Source organism: Lagopus leucura, unplaced genomic scaffold (genome assembly GCF_019238085.1).
Source record: "Lagopus leucura isolate 7727_CA_CO unplaced genomic scaffold, USGS_WTPT01 Super-Scaffold_73, whole genome shotgun sequence".
NCBI classification, from domain to species: Eukaryota; Metazoa; Chordata; class Aves; order Galliformes; family Phasianidae; genus Lagopus; species Lagopus leucura.
Genome location: NW_024962252.1, coordinates 76,289,501 through 76,309,629, shown reverse-complemented (window position 1 = coordinate 76,309,629; position 20,129 = coordinate 76,289,501). Strand labels below are relative to the sequence as shown.

At 38.4% G+C, this 20,129-nt stretch overlaps 1 protein-coding gene across 1 annotated transcript in view; it reads right to left on the bottom strand.

The window, feature by feature from the left end:
* PLB1 (phospholipase B1) overlaps positions 1 to 20,129 on the bottom strand; it is an 82,398-nt gene that overhangs the window by 46,314 nt on the left and 15,955 nt on the right. The window contains exons 13-25 of the mRNA XM_042895253.1: positions 19,567 to 19,671; positions 18,667 to 18,759; positions 13,277 to 13,345; positions 12,372 to 12,452; positions 10,811 to 10,877; positions 10,064 to 10,122; positions 8,908 to 8,981; positions 7,535 to 7,578; positions 6,694 to 6,802; positions 5,806 to 5,857; positions 3,306 to 3,386; positions 1,883 to 1,948; positions 1,130 to 1,230 (exon numbers count right to left, since the gene is read on the bottom strand). Coding sequence (XP_042751187.1) covers positions 1,130 to 1,230; positions 1,883 to 1,948; positions 3,306 to 3,386; positions 5,806 to 5,857; positions 6,694 to 6,802; positions 7,535 to 7,578; positions 8,908 to 8,981; positions 10,064 to 10,122; positions 10,811 to 10,877; positions 12,372 to 12,452; positions 13,277 to 13,345; positions 18,667 to 18,759; positions 19,567 to 19,671 — 1,001 coding nt within the window. The remainder of the gene's footprint in view (positions 1 to 1,129; positions 1,231 to 1,882; positions 1,949 to 3,305; positions 3,387 to 5,805; positions 5,858 to 6,693; positions 6,803 to 7,534; positions 7,579 to 8,907; positions 8,982 to 10,063; positions 10,123 to 10,810; positions 10,878 to 12,371; positions 12,453 to 13,276; positions 13,346 to 18,666; positions 18,760 to 19,566; positions 19,672 to 20,129) is intronic.

Sequence of the window (20,129 nt, the reverse complement as noted above, 5' to 3'; positions counted from 1 at the left end):
GAGCTGCATTTACGCTTCTCCTGGAAAAACATCCTATTTCATGGGGCCTACCAGGTCTCTGAAACAGCCCTGTCAACAGCAGCAGGTTCCCTTGTGAGAGCAGTGATTTGGTGGGATGAATTCCAGGCAGATGTTTCAGGGAAGCAGCTGGGTACAGGAGACCCTGCAGTTCTTCTGTGGTTCTGGCCTCCAAGGATCTCTTGTACTCTGTGCTGCCTTATAGAATCATAGAATGGCCTATGTTGAAAAGGGCCTTAAAAATCACTTAATTTCAACCCCCCTGCTGTGGGCAGGGTTGCCAACCACTAGACCAGGCTGCACAGCACAAGCTTCTTGACCTAAGCAGCAGGAGGAGCAGTGGCTGCCTGCACTCACAGGACAAAGCTATTCTGCACATCTGCCTAGAAAAACAGATATTTCTTGCTTTTCCAAAATCAGGCAAGCCCTGCCAGGAGTAAGTCTAGGGGGACACGGCAGCCCTCTCCTCAGTCACCATGAGAGCTTGCTAAAGCAAAGACCTGACACACAGTATTAGGCTAGCACTGACCCAGGAGGATTGCTCAGCCAAACAGCAACAAGTGGTATGTCTTGAGAGGCTAACTAACAGGAAAACTAATAACCTCTATAGTAACTAATAACATCTATCAATCTCTATGATGACATTATAGAGATCAGAAACAATATAAGAAAGAGGGAGAGTTAAGACTGTAGAGAAGTTAATCTCTAGATTAATGTGACCAATTTAAGAACAAACAAAAAAACCTCTCATTCTTGGTGGTAGGTGGACAGTTGGACTAGATAATCTTAGAGGTATTTTCCAACCTTTATGATCCAATGATTCTTTTTTTCTCTTCTGTCTTTGCCCACAGAACGCACAGCTGAGTTTTCAGCTCTGGCTTGAACTCCTTTGCAGAATAAGCGATTAAAATGGCAGCTCTGCTAAAAGTGGTTACAGTGGGACCCAGATGCAGAGAAAGACAGAGGTATTTCTAAATGCCAGGTGGAAATTCCTGTCTAGATACATGTGCATGCACAGATAAAATAGTAGAACGTTTTCCCTGTAGGAAGTTTCCCAAGAAGACCTTGCAGCCTTCAGTGAACACAGTGAGAGCCATAGAAATTTTCAGACCTCATAAGAAGCCTTGGACAGGAAACATTTTCCTCTGCGTACAACTCTCGTAGGCTTGTTATAGAAAGGATTGTCACCAGATTCACAAACGCCCGTGGAACCTGCCAAGAGAACAAGCAAACCCGTAGCTGGTGCCTGGAGCAGGGCGCATCTCCTCCCTTACATAGCCACAGCAGGCCCCAGAGAATAGCCTGCTGATTCAGACAGCTTACATTATTTATAACAGCAATGTGCAAAATACTTTCTTAATAATTAATCCCCTCTCAGACAATACCAAATTACAGCTCCTATGTGCACTAGCTATTTTTGTTTTGAATGCTAATGGACTGGGTACTTGAAAATGATGGCATCCAGAAGGTCCAAACTAGGTGTAATGGGCCCCAGCACTGCTCAAATACTGACTGACTTTTTTAGTAGTCTACCATCAACTTCATCCTCACCAACAGGATCAGAATTGATTTTAAAAACAACAAAATTAAGTTTGTTTGCAATGTAGTGAATGAGCAAAGTACTTCATAGTCATTGAATATAATGTTTGCTCAGATTGTTATTCTTTTTACATGATTTGCCTGTAGAACATCAGCTAGAACTCAGCACATCCTTATTCGTTCTGTAAAATATTTCTGCAGCCCTTTCTGCCTCTCAGAAGGATTTTCCTATACACGAGGATCTGAATTCTCTATCAGTAACCAATGGCAGCTTCACAAACAGGACACAACCTCCATTCACACATACTAGAAAATTTTGTTTTACCTCTTTGTGAAGCATGTCCAAAGCTACTTGAATATTATAGGTGTAGTTTTCAGGAGAAAAGCGTATCTGTTGAAATAAGAGGACAGAGTTTTATTGTAGATCAGTTTATTCAAGCAGGTACAGTAGTGACTATTTGGCATCTGTCAGAGCAGCATTCACATTCTAATTCTTGGGTCACTGGTAACAGAGTCCTGTGCAAACTTCCTCTGTCTCTGCTTTTTTTTCTTTCCCATCACAGCTGTCTTATTTATTCACAACAAAAGAGGTAGCGGAGAGGAAGCAAATTCAGGAGGCAGTATCAGTCATCACAACATCCTCCACCTCATGCTGGTCTTGGCCACTCTTAAATGCAATGGACCAATATTAGAAGAGACCAACTCTTGTAACAGTAAGATAACTTCTGCAGCAACATTAGCAACATGCTTGCTCCGTACTCCTTACCTCCTACAAATATTAACTGGCACATCTGATTTCTGCACAGAAAAAAACTGTACCAGAGAAACTTAATAAGTCTCAAACCACTTTATATTTGCCACTTAGCAGCAAAACATCTTTATTCAGTTTGAGTTGGTTGAATAATCTTATTCAATTTTCTCAATCTGACTTCTATTTCTTCACTTGTGGCCCTATTCCATAATAAAATATAGTTCACTGGGAGGAACATTTATTTCTTTCTCATTTTCAGCTTTAATTTTCCTTGATTTAATTTCATACAGAAGTTCTTTCTGAGCTTCACCTACTTTACAAAACTAGCCAGCTCCCTTTGTTGTCTCCTAAAACAGAGCTCACCAAGAATGCTACAGTTGGCATTATCTGTCGTTGTGGGACATAAAGCAAGTATCATTCTGATCTTTGGATGCCAGTCTGACATCCTCCAGTCACCCATCCTTACGTGCAAACATCACATTGTTTGACATCAGGAGCAGAAGGCAGTAATGCTTAAATTAGTCCTGATTTTATTGTGCTTCATTGTTGTGTGGCTGAAATTAATCATGCAAAAAAGTACATGCTCTGCTGTTTATAAGCAGATAAGAAAATAACATCTCTTCTCTGTGCGAGAAGTCGGAAGGTTGCATATAGTATGTATGTACTTATATTTTATACTATGTTGTATTGTATATAATCACATCATCATGAGCTGGGTGTAGAACTATTGCCATAATGTTGAAGCTGGCAAGAGAGATGCTTTAAGCATGACTGTGTACAAGGTGAAGGAAAAGGGCAAAACCTTGACATTATCTTTTATCTACAGGTGAATAGATAGCAGAAAGGCAATCTTAGTTAACAACAAAACAAAGCAGCCACAGTTATGTAATTTACAGACAATCTAAAGATATTCCTTCGTTTATCATATCATGGTGAACAGTCTTAGTGCTGCTGCAGAGAGTGACCAAGTTCACACTGAGTGCAGGGGGTGACTTACAGGATCTTCACAGAATTGACAAAGGTCATTTCCTCCTATGAAAAGCGTTATAAGCTTCCAGTCAGACTGCATGTTTATTCTCTGTAGACAGAAAGAGATGGAATAGAAGTTATGAGGAAAGAAAGTAAAATAAAATGAAGACCAGGCAACAGACTAAACATAAATATAAAATTCTCAGGCAACCTGGCGTTACCTCTAGGCGTCTTCATGACAAAAATAATTTGTAGTCACAACTATGAAGATGTACAAACAACTATGATCTAAATAAGATTTACAGTGTCAGTAGTATCTTGCAAAATCATGGGTTTCTGAAAGCTATTGCTTAAAAATCCATCTGCTTCATTTTTTTATTTTATTTTTTTGCAACGTCTTGTGTACACACTGACTGACTCCTCCTGCAGCTTTGGGAATACATCTTCATTGCAGAAATGATGGTATGTGTTTTACCGTGTCATAAATAATGCAGCTATCCTGCTGGAAAACCCTGGAGGGCAACATACTTCAGTACTGCACTGAGACAAACTGCAAAGAACAAAGGGGCATTATCAACTATTTAACAATTGTGGTAAAAAATTACAGTAATTTTTCCTCTGAAAGGCAAAGCAATAGCTAATGCAAGGTAATCAAGATATAGTAGACATAAACCTTCTTAGCTTTGAGAAAAGCTTCAGATATGATTAGTACCATATAGCTGACACTGTACTCAATACCTTAACACCTCAACTTCAGTGCAGAACACCACCAGGAAAAGCAGGAATAGTGCATCAACCTCCAGTGGTTTCAAAGTGTCTGACTTCAAAGGCTGAAGGTAACACATCCCAGTTGGTAAACACACCGTTCAGTAGTTTGATCTCAAAAAGTACTTATCCAAAGGAAAAATGGAGGAGAAAATTTTCCTCCTGCACTAAACAGGTGTTTTATGAGGAGAAAAAGGAATTCTTAAATCAAAGATGCATTACCTCTAATATGAGCATTCTTTCTAGTTAATTCATTATGTAAAGGACATTTGCATTCATTTGCTGTGCGATGTTTGCAAGCTGATGAATACAGCAGAGGAGTCCTTGAAAGCCTTGGCAAATACTGATGTGAATAAAAACTATCCAACTGCTTTTCTGTAAGCTGGTATCCCTTCTCATTTCAGACAAAGCTGGAGTAAGATCTTGTAAAAGTAAACGCTTATGTAAACACTTGTGCACTTCTACACAAAGTGCACAAAAAAAGGAAGGTATGCAAATATTTCTGCCAATATGTATTCACCTGATTATTCATAGTAGATATGTACATAGCTATCTTGAAGGCTTCTTGGCTGCTCTCCAAATGCACAGAGTACCAAAATAGTACCATGTAACCAAGGTCACTGATTGCATAGCACATATGTCAAGTTACAAATGGTAAACATTCAAAGCAGTAATGAGGTGAAAAATACGTAAATAATCCTCAGCCTAATACCCACTTTAATCAAATAATTCCTAACAAAAAGTGTGGAAAGCAGAAGTCAGCTGATGACTAACTCAGAGAAGGGACTGAACTGTTTTCAATGAAAACAAGTCCTTCCCATATTCACTCTATATGACTTGCCATACAAAGAATTTGTCCTCAACATCCAGCATCTTCACAGCTGGCAAAAATATTCACTTACAAAACAATTAAGAGTATCATAGTAAGATCCGAGCAGAGAAACCTTACAGAGAGAAATAGGTTGAGAGGGGAGGCAACTGAACTGAATTCACTGAGTTTTACTGAGTAAAAAATGATTGGAAGGTTACAATTGTTTGGATTTGAAAACAAAAACATACCCTAGTTTCAACTGGGATAGAGTTTATTTTACTCCTAGTAGTTGGTATGGTACTTTAGATTTAGGATAAGAATAATGTTAATACAGGGATGTTTTAGTTGTTGCTCAGAGCCAGGGCCTTTCAGACTCCTCATGCTGCCCTGCCAGCAAGATGGTGTAGGTGCACAAGGAGATGGAGGGGGATACAGCCAGGACAGCTGACCTAAACTGATGAAAGGAATGTCCCATACCAGATGTCCCTTACCTTTACCTTACCTCTGCTCAGTCACTGGCTGGGCCATGGGTCAGCTGGCAGTGAGAATTACACTGTACTCTCTCTCCATTTATTCTTCTTCTTGTTGATTTTTCCTGTCTACTCCCGTCACCTTTGTGTGTTTTTTCATGTCTTATTAAATTTTCCTTCTCTCAGCCCATGAGTTCTTTCACTTTTCAATTCTTTCCCTGAGTCTACTCAACTGGGTGGAGTGAGCGAACAGCCGTGTGGTGTCTGGCTGCCTGCTGGGTTAAACCACAGCCGACCTATCACATACTGGTACAGATTCAGTTAAGACAAAGTTATGGATGATTCTGTACTGAACGTTACACCGTGCACTGCTGTACCCGTAGTTTTATGTTTAGCATTTGCTGTAGTGTGTTATGCTGTTACTAAAAATAATGCCAAATTACTTCATCTTTTTTAAGATATTCATGATACATTAAACTCACGCTGTCATTCATCATTCGATCCACCAGTCTTCTGACCTGTGCAGGAACATCCCTAAAAATTAGATAAAAATAAAAAAGAAGTCTTGCACAGACAGCAAGGCAAAGAAAGCTGATGAATGGGCATCTGTAACTAAAAAAACACTAGACCTCAGTTTTCACTGTATGCAGGAGGAGAGGTCTGATTACCCAGAAAATGCTATATTTTGAGACAGTGATGGAAAAAGTGAGAAAACAGCATACAACAAGCACTTGATCACTTTGCAAATGCTGCATAGTTACACTTCGTAAATGATATACGTAGAAAACACACTGTGCTATCATAAACCAAATGCACTTTGCTCCTTCTCAACATCAGATAGATGCTATTAATGTACATATCACTGGAGGATCCATGCATGCATCAATGTTATCGCATGGCCTCAAGCACTGATGCATGTTTTATAAGAAGCGTTCCCAAGAAAAAAGGATGTTGTATGAATTTCACAGAAGATTGAGCATAGTGATTTCTAGCTAATTCCCAACTCTACCACAGACTGACCATAAGCAATCCATTTATTTTTAATCTTGATTTTTCTATAGGAAATCTTGATCCTACTGACAAGAAGGCTGGAATATAACTCCAGTGCAGTGGAGATACTCACAATAGGGATATAAAGCTTTCTGATTAGTGCCTGTGAAGTGCTTTGGTTGACAATGTTAGAGAAAGCTTTTATTTGACAGACAAGAAAAATTGTAAAGCCCTCACTACACTTCTCAGCTTTCATGCTAAAGATGGACTAAAGAAATACATTTAGGTTTGCTTACCAGCCTTATCTGCCACCCCAGGATTTACACCAAGTTCTAAAAGAAAAATCAACTTTCTGTTCAAAATAAAAGTTTTCATCTTACTCTGCCCGAGCCCCTGCAACTGCTTGGTTGAGTGCAGCATTTTCTGTAGTTTGCATTCCAGTGCCAGTGGAATATCCTATCAGGGATGGGTTGAACTCACGAAGAATGTCTGCAGAAAAAGAGAACACCATGAAACGTTGCTTACTTCAGCAATAACAACTGGAGTCATAAAGATGAGATCTTATTACAAGAACACTTAAAAGCTTTAAGAGATATCTGTCAAAAATTAACCCTGAAGAAACGTGCAGGGCCGAAAGTATCTTTTTGCTTGGTAATTCAGGCTATGTAACCCTATGCTCAGGCAAGAGACTCATTCTGTCTTGCTAAATGGAGATGGGTAGGAAACAAATCCTTCGGCCTCATCTCTCCAGATGCCTTAAACCCAAAGACCCTCCAGATCTTGGGTTGCAGAGCAACCTTACAAACACCACAGAACTAAAATGCTCTGATCTCCAGTGCATATAAAATCCGATCTTGTAAAATGATTCCACACCTGCCTAAAACAACTTTACCATACAGTCAAGCCAGTTACTTTAGGTTATGATCTAGTGTCTTTGATTCATCTAACCCCAACACATTTGGGATAGAATTATAACTAACAGAAGAATACAGAAACAACCAAACCGTAGAATGATAAATACGTGGTTATGTCACGCACAAATTACATTCCAGCTGTTAAGCAAATTCTACTCAGCACTGGACATTGAATACAAAGCGATTGGTCTTGTCATGATACAAATATTAAGTCCTCCTTCAAAAAAGTTTTTATTTGATTAATAATAAAGGGTGCTTTATCAAACAGTTCCAGATATTTATCAGATTTATGGAAAAATGCACTTACTTGCTAGTGTTGTGACCGTGCTGATGTTTTCATTTCCTCCAACACTTTAAAAAAAAATACAAGAGATGTTCTAAAATACAGTGGATTTCTTCAGGCAGTGTACTAAGTAAGAAAGCTCCTCTCATGCACTTTTTGTATATGAACACAATTCATTCCCTTCCGATTGTTAGTATCAATTCAAAGTACATCCTTTGCATGCATACCAAAGGGATCAAAAAAAATCAGAGAGACCATTATAATTGTAATTATAGTAGCAGCCCTGTATACTAACTGCTCTTCCAATCCCTCACATCTTGTGAGAGATGTTAAAACACTGCTGACAGAAATAAAAATGTTAAAAAGCTACTATTTCACTATTGTTATCTCTGTTAAAATATTTATTACTTCAATTTCTAGTTAACAATTCTTTTTTACCTATAACAGGTTCCTAAAGTAGATATTTCAGAGTGATAAATAGACTCAACTTCTTTTCTACTCCCCAACCTCATTCAATTGGAAGACTGCTACCAGACTGGTGACATTCATCATCTGTATGCTAGCATACTTCTTTTTTTTTTCCCCCAGAAAATCAGTAGAATATTATTACAGATCAAAATATTAAAATAGGGACCTACAACACTCTAGCATCCCTTTACTTTGGTATATAATATTTTGAAGTGCTCTAGTACTTGTTTAAATCTCTATAAATCTGCAGCTTCTCAGGTGAGTAATAACTTGACGAGCAGAAAATCAACCTGCCAGGTTTGGTGTTAAGTGAAACACTTTCAAAGTACTAAGTGAGCTCAATGACCTTTCTTCAGAATTACTTTTTGACCTGTCTATTAAAATGCTGCGTATGTACAAGTCTATACTAATAACTGACATGTGTTTTGCATAACATAAGTAGTACTGGGAATGGGCTGAGGAAATACTGACTGCAGATGAAAGAGCAGGAAGAAAAAGGACCTCATCCTGACTTTCTGTAGACCATTAGTTCTAAATGAGAGAAATGAATGACATAGGCTACAGTGGGAAAGAACAGACAGGCAATTGAAATAGCAGGGACAGAAATACAGAATGCCTAAGTGGTGCATTTGAACTGAGATCTGGGATTTGCAACAGCTGCAACTGTGAAAGAAGAAAGGGGTCATCTTGATGATGATGACTTCATTTCATTTGCACATGCAGGCTTAGACCAGCCACACTACATCATACTTCAGATAGTCACTGGTGTGAGTATTTTATTTATCATAACAAAACCACAACCAGTTTTACAAAAAACACAGTCAAAATCACTCTCCACAAAATCTCCACTTGTTATCTAAAAACAAGTGTATATACTTAACTCCAAGAAAATTAATTCCCTACTATTGGTGGGAATTTTTGGTACTCACCTCCAAGAAATACCTCGGTACTGAGTCAGGACATCCAGAACATCATGGGGATTGGATGCTGCCCCATTACCTGCCTGGAAGCAGAGGAGAAACAGAGATCACCTTCAAAAAATAAGAATTGCTACAATAACTAGTTCCCTGATTTATCCTAGTGAAAATAATTCAGGAGAATGTTAACAAGGCAAGCTGTATCATCTTCCCAAAATACAACAGATCTTTTTTCTCAAGAGGATCAAGGGCTGAGGGTATTTCAACTCTGCTCCAGTAAATTACCCACTTCTATCAACTTCTTGATTAGATCAAGTGAGGGAAAGGTGGTTGAGTGTGTTCAAGATGTTCGTATAATTCTAAATTTGCATAAGGAATAAATAAAATAGCAATGGCCTTGAATGAATAATTCATTTTTATGTTCATTGCATTAAAACACGGTACAGTGATTTTCCATCTTCCTTCTCCCATTTTCCCCAAGAAAGAGAGTTGCAAAGATTAAATTCAGTAGTTATTACAGAAATAAGAAATACGAATTATGATATGAGCAATGAAATAGTCATCGCTGATTGGAGAATCACAGCCAATCTGTGTGTAACTCTTTTATGTACCTCCAGGAGCAGTGCTAAAAGATTTTTTACACAAGTTACTTCACAGAATCACAGAATAGCCAGGGTTGGGAAGGGACCTCAAGGATCATCAAGCTCCAACCCCCATACTTGATACACCTGATCATAAATTGTAATTTTTCTCAAATATTTAGTCACTTTAAATGAACATGGCTTTCTAGACTTTAGTTTTATTTTATGTATTCATGTTAGAGGCAGAATCTTCTGCTTACTCTGCTTACTAATAGCTTTGAAGGACAACACCGTGATTGAATAAAGAAAAGCAAGTTACAAGTCCACTCTAGCAGAGTATTTGTGCTGCTATGCAGCCCAATCTTGCAGTTACTCCTTGTTCAGCACTCTCATCAACTTGAAATGGGAACCATGCACACATTTGACTCATTATCTGCTTACCAGTCAGTCAAGGTGGAGTATTGAAACAAATATGCCTTATTGAGTCAAATGCAGTTTTCACATATCTGTATGCGCTCTCAAATTAAAATTCAGAAATGTCTTTCATTGCTTGCTTTAATGGTGGTTAACCAGCAATTTTTACTTACTGTGATTGAATCTCCCAGGGCAGCAATCACTCGAATATCTGCTGGTCTCAACTTATGAACTAATAAAAAAAAAGCAACAGGAGGGAGAAAATAAAGAAAACTTAAAATAGTGATGGTTATCAGAACTTTTGTTTAGTATAAACACGAAGTACTGCAAAGACATAATTTTAATAATCATGATGGCAACAGCTCAGAATGACAGATACCAAGTCATCATCATCAAAAAAAAAAAAAAACAAAAACAAAAACAAAAACAAAAAAAAACATGGTACCTTAATTTGACATTAGCTGCACTGACAAGGGAAGCAGTAAGATAACAGTTTTACATCTGTACTCTCCAATCTGTTCTAACTGGTGGAACCTGCTGAAAGGCAGGCACAGCTCCAGTGCCAGCGTAAGGTGAAAATTTAAGGCTTGTCATAGCTTCTGAGAGACGATGAAATCCATCTGGGACAGGACTCCACATGGCTCTTTGCAATGACAACCTACGGGGTTTTCTACTGCCACTTCTTTGCTTGTATCTGGAAGGTGTATTTGAGTAAATTTTCACTATCCCTCAGGGAAAACTTGTGTCTTGCTATACAACTATTTATGTTGTTTCAAAGGACTTTTAAATCACAGTCAATAGAATATACTGCTTCACCCAAAAGTGCACATTTCCTAACTAAAACCAGTTCTTGTTCCTCTTCAACTATCGAATGAAGTGGATCTACAAAAAAAAAAAAAAAAAATTGCATAATTCTGTACCTGAATCTGGAACTTTATCAGAGGGACCCTGGTTGAAACAAGGAACATTTGTTCCATAACTTCTCTCCTGGAAAAGTAGAAAGCGCAACTCTTAATCAGACTCCTCGTACTTGTCATGATTAACCATTCATATCTCAGAACATTACGTCAACATACTTCCCCACATAGTTTGTGCACTGCTATCACCTCAGCCTTTCCCCAGGCCGTGCTAAAACCAACCCTCTGAACACAGACAGAAATTCAGACCTCTCAGAAATTACATATCTACAATAGCACAACACTACTTCTGCCTACTTGTAGGGCCACTTATTTCAGACTCTGTGCCATGCTTAATTCAGCTAAGCAATTTTTAATGTTTCTGTATTCTGAGCTAAGTGAGCTCACACCCTATTGTGCTTGAACACCCCTGGAATATCCTGGCAAAGGTACAGTTTAGTGCTAAGAGGCCACAAGCCTGTCCTCTCAATGTGCAGCCCCTTCAGTACAATGGTTAGACTGTAGGCGTAAAGTGAATGCTACATCCAGGCACTACCAGGACTGTGGTACCCATCCAGAAGGGTGACAATGCTTCCATCCTCCCAGTACCTTTGAGTTGCAGCCCACTGACAGAAACATCCCCAAGGTTTACCATAGCAAAAGCTGACTGTATGCTAGAGTGGACCATAGCACGTTGCCCAAGGACGAGCACTTGCTCCAGGTCTCTCTAGAGCACTCCTCCAGGAAACTAACCTGTCTAAAGAAAAGGCTTTTTTTTTTTTTTTTTTTAATCTCACCCTATTATTCCCTTATACTGTTTTCTTTAAACACAACACAGTTACAGTGGAGGGGATAAGAAGGAACACTATTTCTAAAATCAGATTGGCAGGTACTGTTTGCTTCATACAGAGGTCTACACACCATTACTAACTAGCAAAACAGTTCGAGGTACATTAAAATGAGAGGATAAACATGCATTACTATTCAAAAAACATGCAGTCCATTTTGAGTGCAGATATAGACTAGACATTGCATTTTGGGGCACAAAGATGAGCTTTATGCTTTCCTTCTGTAACTGTTTGGGAGCATCAAATTCTGCTCAGAATCAGAGAACCATGACTAAAAAAGCATAGCTACTTATCCCTACGCAGCTAATATTCAACTTACAAAACAACAACAAAAAACGAAACAAGTGTTGTTTCATCAGTTTTGCTATGGGGTGCACCACATGAAATCAGACCCACACATGCTGATTTCATCTAGTTTCCTCCACAGTAAAACTAAAGGGCCTGTGTTTTCACTATTTCCTTATCACAGAGAACTTAACACTGATCTAGAAGTTTAAAAAACACTCTTAACAGTGAACACAAGACTTTCCCCTGGTTGAAAACATCTACCATGAGTTACACTCTACAAAATCCATCAAAAAGAAAACATGCTATTTGACTGTTTAATCAAGCACGGAAATAATGTTTGAGCTTTTTATTCAGTAACATTGTTTAATTAGGCTCCAATACAATTCCACCCACTTGTCCCACTCCCTGGAATATACTTAGTCCATACGTTGTAAACAGTTCTACCTTACCTGCAGTATTTCTTTAGTGTTTGATATCTCTTGGGAAAGTGAGTAGTTACTATTTCTGTATGTGAACAAATATGGATTTTTCTGCAGAAGCAAGAGAAGTTTGTTTAAAAAAAAAAAAAAAAAAAGCAAAACAAACAAACAAACAAAACAATACTGGAAACTCAAACAGCTGATATTACATTATTCTGAACAGGATTTCCATAAGAAGAAAATATAGACGTTAATCTTTGAACGAACATCGAATGGGTGAAGTAAACCAGGTTAGACCTGAAAATTAAGACTTTGAATGCCATAGGCACAACACTACCTCTTGCCTCAAACCTAACATCAAACAAAATAGATGATTTAATTTCTTTGATGCTTTAATTGCTGTTTAGTGAAGCGTTGTGATGCCAGTAGTGTTTCATCACTATTAAATTATTGAAGTCAATGCTTAAATGCAAAGACATTCTAGAATCTGTTCTTTGAACCTCAGAAATATTCAGACCCTGAAGATACTACTGAGTTACTGAGAACTTCACAGATGAAAATAGTTCAATCTGACAAAGACAGAATCAAATAACTGAAAAGTCAAATTATATAAAATGCATACATTCGATTTTATTGATGAAAGATACTGATAATGCTGTATTCATTATTCACAACTTAACAATTCAGATTAGATGGTTTTTAGATAAAAAATTGACAGTAAGATGACTTAATTTATCAGAAGTTCTTGTTCTCTGAGTTTCATCTATATACAACAAAAACCGTGTCAGTTAGCTTTAGGAATGCTGCACTTTTTGTAGTGCAGTATCTTAGGAAAGCATATGTTTCTAAGAACCACAGAAGATGACAATATTTGAAAACTCGGATACTCTGCAAAGAGTAAGTAAAAACTCTCAGTAATAAGGAAGTACTTTTACCTGAGATGGACACTGGACCTGATGCAGTGTTGTGAAATTGTATGGTTTCTTCTGCCCAACTGGTTCCATCTGGAAAGGGACACAATACAGGACTTATACATGCGCTGTGCGGGGGCAGGATGGGAGAGCAGCAGTAACTCAGAGGCTCTAGAGCCTTGAGTTATCCATCAGGTTAATACATATTAAAAACTTGTTTTGCTTGTGAGTGATTTTATCATCATTATCATCATTAGAAGAACCTTCCACACATTAACTCTGTCTTTGGGAATGCTGGCTGCAAGGCGTGGATCTCGCACCACAGCATTTGACTACTTGTAATCGAGACGTTATTTATTAGCTCAACAACAGCAACTAAGGACATGCTCTAGAAGAGCATAGCTTCAATCATATTTGTGATTCATTCCCTCCTCTTACATAGCTTATGCTTGGCTTCAATTAAGAAGTCACTTTCACTTCCCAGTTGGGCCAGGTATGAAAAAACAAAAGGGTTGTTACCACAGTAAAAATTATGCTACTGAACCTCTTGAGAAAACTCTGCTCTGAGTCAGATTATACAGAGGGTTTGTTGAAGACCACACTGCTTTACTTCAGAAGGAGAAAATAAAAAATTCCTAATGTAAATGGAAAACTAGAAGTTGTCTGTTAGGCAACATATTTAGGTTGCATCCACCCCTTTCTTCTGTCTTGCGAATGTTACGCTTTAATGCTCCTCGTACTGCAAACTCATTTTGCAATAGTCAGAAACAGGGAATATAAAGAAAAATCATGCATCAATTCTGTGGTGGCTGTAGCTTACTCAGCTAAATCCCTGCTAATGTACTCTATTTTCATAACTATTTATCTACATTTTGATACATGCTACACAGCATCAAAAGGTGCACTCCACCTCTGCATGGAGGCTTGATAATATTTATATTTGCAGGCCTTTATTTGCCTTCCAACAAGACAGATAGGTAAGAAATTATTGTGTAACCCAAAACTCAGTACTGGCAGCACAAAGAGGTAAATATCATGAAGAATCACTTCATCTATTCATACACCTTGCTGGGAGTTAATTAAATGGCAGGCACACCCAAAGGAGTTGGTGACTGTTTTAAAATCCTCAGTGAACCTCTGCTCAGTTTGCATCAGCAATGGCAGCTGCCAGGATCTTAAGAAACAGGACTGAAGGTGTTGAGAAATAAGGCAGTAACAGGCTTAATGTCACTGATAAATGCTGGGCAGGAATATTGTATTATATTTTGATTGTTCTGTCAATGAAGATAAGGTGGAGAAAATAAAAAGAAAAAAAGAATAAAAAAAAAAAAACAGAAGCAGAAAAGAGAAGAGGCTTTCAGTTAGACATTCTTTCAAAGAAGGACTTGAAGAAACTAAGCTTGTGCTTTTTTGAAAGAGTAGTAAAAGGAATGTCCATGAAATGCTCAAAATAAAGCTCAGAGAGAAGATATGGGTGGTAATTTTCCATCCCATAGGACAAAATAAAACACAGCTGTTTAAGAACATTCCTAAAAGGATATATTCTTCCAGCACGGAATCATGCTACAGATCCCGAGACAAAAGTACAAAAGTGACATTTTTCAGCTACAAATGAATTAGAAATAAGTATTAGACATTTGCATGCTGTTGGATAATGAGAGCAAATTCCTCCAGGAGATTCATTCCAGACTGCTCAGAAACACTTCTCCCAGGAAAAATGGGCAGCTTCCATGCAGGCGATATAGGAAGCCATGCACTGAGTCTGCGCTGTGGTCAGCCAGAACCTACTCTGAATCCTAACATATAGACAGGTTAGTGGACTGGTCTGCTTCGTGACTGCAGAGGTTTTTAATTCAGTGTAGAGCACTGAGAGCAGGAGAGAGGCAGGTACAGCCTCATGTGGGTGCTGTTCTCATTTAAGTTCTTACCTAGTTTTGGTTTGTTTCTCTCTGAGTTGCAGGATATTTTTTTGGGAACCTTCTCTGTTGCACACTAAACACAAGAGCTTCTTATCTAAGTTCGTTACGCACATGAAAGGAGCTTTGCCCTCGGATATATTTACAGAGATAAAGTTGTGGGCATTTGACAAAATTAATCAGACTCTCTGTGGTAAACATCAAAACCATTCAAGTAAGCAAACAGCCTCTCAGCTTTTCTCACTACTTCATGTCATTCAGCTGGCGTGCATACCACTTGAATCGCACTGCTCCTACATAATAGGAATGGTACAGAAAAATACTCAGCTATGCCTAGAATACATGCTAGCTCAGTTTCTCAGTCAGACTGAAGTCCAGCACCACTACCAACTGCCACTGGACTTTCAAGGTTTTGCCCTTTGGCCAACAGGCAGCTAATCAGTCCAAGAAAAAAGCTAGTATCAAGCCTCAAAACAAGCATTGCCAGCATAAGAACAGCCGGGCTGATGGCAGAAGGGAAACACACTGAGCACATTTCCTCATCACCTCCTCATTCTGCTGTTTGCTGCTCAATCATGACCATGATTTCCTATCAGTTCCTGATATGCATTGTGTGTTGTCAGTATAAACCTTTAACTTTACTGAAGAGGACAGCTAGAGTGAACCTTATCCGATAAGGTTACTTACCCAGTGCTTTTTACACTGAAAGCATCTTTCATATCATCCCCTTTCACACAATGCCAGAATACTATCACAGGCAGATAAGGAACCTACCCAGGGAGGTGCCTTTCTGATAATCACCATTTGTGTTAAGAAAATTGCTCCTGAATGAAAGGGGAGGCAGGGAAATCAAAGGAGAAAGAAGTTATCAAGGGACACTACAATTCCTGCAGTCTCCTTACAAACCACAAGCAACGTGTAGTTTTGGCACATCTTGATCTTCATCCAGATCATCTAGGCTCTCCCCTCTTTAGGGGATATCTCTCACACTGAGGAAATACACTGAAATATAGGAAAGTTGGTAGTTGAAAAATAGGGAAATGTGCAGAGAAAAATGAAGCAGAGAGAAAGGCTCTTTACAAGGCAGAAACTGAAAAGAAAAAAAATGTATCTGGAGGGGCAGAAGGAATTTGTTACTAGCTGAGCATAAGAATTTGAAAGGGCACAAAAGAGAAATCAGTGTTGGGTTAACTGAGTATGTTTGCAGTAGTTATAAAACTTCAGAAGTTCTGTCCCTCTTCTTTTCTACAGGGCCTGGATTTTGAAGAAGCAGAATAGGTGTTACTGAGTGTGGCTAATACTATCAGAACTCCTTGTAAAGAACAAGCAAGATGCCCAATATTGACATTCTACATAAAGTGAAATCAGAAAAGCTGAGCAGTAAGAAGCAATAGAAAGACAAATCTACACCATAGGATATCAGGGAAATAGGAAAAAAAAAAAAAAAATTAAAAGATGTGAAGCCCATTAGAAGCACATGATCTCTGATAATGTTACAGCCTTGTAAGAGATAGATATAACTCAAATCTAGAGGTCACCTTCTGACTGATAAACCCTGGAAAACATAATAGATCAGACTAGATCTGTACCTAGATGGCTCAAATTCTGATAAACTTGGTTCAGTTGGCCCCAAACAAGGGGCTCAAAAATGGGCAAGCTAACAGGTAGCAGTCTGGTCCCTCTTATCAGAAATTTTTATTTTCTGCACTAGTTGGAATATTAATTCAGGATTTCATTTCAAAAAATTGAAAATGTATATGTAGTGTTAAACAGATGAAAAGGACCATTTTTCTCAGAAAATTGGATGTTCATGTGGCTTACTCCTGTCTAGGTTTAATATTTATAATGGTTAATACCTGTGGAGGTTCCACCTCTTCCTACTTTCTTACCAATCAAATTTAAGTGACAGTGGGAACTGCATGAAATAAGTAAATACTGCCACTACTGATGGGGACACTGAGACACGGACAGTCTAAATAACTCAACCCATTTTTTTAATAGGGAACTGAGACAAAATTTAATTCAGATATCAGGAATCTGACTTTCACTGTCTGCTGTGCTCATTCAATTAGTGAATCTGGTTACTTCATGAGACTGAGACAAAATGACATAGAGGCCAACATGAATCTTATCACTGCATCTGCTTTGCAATAGAAGAATCAAGATGGGAACTTTAACATCATGGTAAGGAGTGTCACAGATAACAGCAAAATGGATAACTGGATGCAGCACATTTGGTCAAGGTTAAAGCTTCAGTGCTTGATCAACTTTAAACTCTAAGCTTCACACTATCTATTTAAAGTGCCAGATGTACACAGAAAGATATCTTTTATTGGAACAACTATTATTTCTAGCTATGTCACCAGGTTGAATAAGAGAGAGTTCCTTCCTGCAAATCCTACTTCTTTAAATGGTCAGCACCACAGCAGTATTACTACTGCCAAAAATAGCATGAAATGAAACAAGAACACATCTATTTGCATGGATTTATTTTAAGAGTGGTGCAAAATAAGTTGTTTTTTTATATCTTTAACTTTAATTGGCCATTGAAGATTCCTTTTAATTAAAATAAGATCATGTGTGTACCTTACGCTGTGTCTTATAAGAAGTTTATTAGGAAAGAAAAGCCGAAAACAGAGATTCTAATCCAGAATGAACAGCAAAATCAGCATTTTACTCAAAACTACTGCTATTAGGGCATATCTAAACATGGCATGCACTAAGCAGTAACATCCTACCCTGCTCTAGTGAGCATAAATGCAGCTGTTTGCTTTTGTTTTGTCTCACTGGAAAACAACTCCTGTTCTTTTACTTGTCCCCTTCATCAATGAAATGCCAACTCCTCCAGCTGTATGAGCAAGCACCCAGTTACACATAAAAATGCTGTGTGTTACTGTCTCAAGTCTGCAGAAGGAAACAGCCTGGTACAGAATTGGACATTGTTTTAAAACTTGAGTGGGTCAACAGGCCATATTTCTTTCTAACATGCTTTCTCTCTCATCTAAAGGTAACACACTGTTTGGATTTTCTTAGCTGGATAGAACGCCCAGCTCTAGAGGAAGCAATAGGAATTCCCCAAGCCTGCCTGTCAACTTTTTACTCTGAGCAAGAGAAGCAGAATGAAGAAAAATTGACATTATGAGTGGGATGAGTGAGCTGTAAAACCACTTCAATCTCGGGTTATGAAAAGCCTCAGTTGTTACTGTGTCACTCTGCCACACAACTGAGGGTAGCAAAAGGGTTTGCCGCAGCTCTTCTACTCCTTGGCAATAGGACTACTTCAGAAACATTTCTGAAATGTTCTTGGTAGAAAGTAGCAGCCACAGGGCATTTAGGATTATTACAGAGAGGATTCTTCACACTGAAAATTGATCATGGGATGTTTCTTTCCTACATTCCTCCTTCCTGTCTTCCAGGCTACTCAAAGTCTGGCTAGTGTGGAACTGCTACGAAGTATCTGTACTAAGTCTAAACAACAAAATCTGTAGCACTGCTCACCATGTTCTTCCAGAGGCTCAAAGCCATGAAAATATAATCTTCTTCCCGAGTTTCCACTTGTGTCTTTGATGTGCTGAAGAAACCATCCCTGCTCTGAGAAATCGTAGAGAGCATGACAAAACAGAGCAACAACAAAACATAAACACAACGGTGACAATATAAGAGATCAGGGAAATATGCAGATGCGATCACATGAATAATTTGGAATAAACAACACTTGCCTTAGCTAGCTTTTACAGGCTTAAAAAAAAAAAAAAAAAGAGGAAGCATGAATAATTTGTCTTAGTAGAGCATGTTTACTTTTAAATGAAAGTGATTTAAGAGTTTGGAAGATTGCGCGCAGTGGCCTGTTGGTCAGGTGGCTTGATACTACAAATTGGAGGAAACAGAGAATCCAACAGAGACATAAGATGGCACAGGAGAAAATAACAGAGCAATTTACAAAGAAGAAAAGTCGTGTCATGGAAATTAAGTCTGGCATTTGTATATGGACCAGCAGTTAACAAAATAAGCTTGCCATAAGACAGCAAAGGAAGGTTTTGCAACACAGCAAACCTAAACTGCCTGGAAGACAAATTTCCTTCTCCCAGTCCACTTTGAGCAAAGGGAAGCAATGAAATTAAGACACGATCAAAAAGTTGTTACAGTGCTTGTGAACTGGACTGTTACCCACCACCAACCTAATATACCAATAGCCACCAAGTGTTTTATATTGGATTTTAATACTTTATTGAATGATCCATTATCTACAAAATCATATCTTCCCCTTCTCCAGATCTCAAGGTGTGTTCTACATGCCTAACTAACTTTGTCTTTTAGATAGGAAGGAGCCAGCTGAGCACTGTGCTCTATCTCATAAGACATGCTTCAGAAAGAACGGAGCAACACGCATTTACTCACCAGACTGAGCAAAAGATTTGTTTCTTGGAGAGAAGGCTGAAGAACAACAGTGAAATCATCCTTTTGATCGTACCTCTTAGACTTGAGAAGTTTTTCCCAAGCATCCTAAATGGACAACCATTTAATGAGATAAGCATTATCATGTAAAGAGTGTAATACATGTGCAATTCACTGGTTCTTAAAGTGAACTTGGATTATCCCCATCCCTAATAAACCATAATAATCAAATTCTGTAATTCAGAACAGAGACTGTAATTGAATGAAGCCATCCTATGCAATAGTTAGAAAATCCTTGTGGCTGTGAGAAAGATACACTGAATTGGCATTATTTTCTTTGAAAGGACAGTAATTTTAGTATTGTACTTACTTGCCTCCCCATCATTCTTAAAGAAATTCCTGCACAGCTGCCTTTGTCTTACTGAAAATTTCCCTCTTCTAACTTAGCATCAACAGCCAAGGTTACTGGACAATAAACCATTTCCTTCATAGGTTATAACAAACCCTAGGTTCAAAAAGCTAGACAGTCATTAGAAACTGGAAGAGATGCTAAGGTCACTCAGACA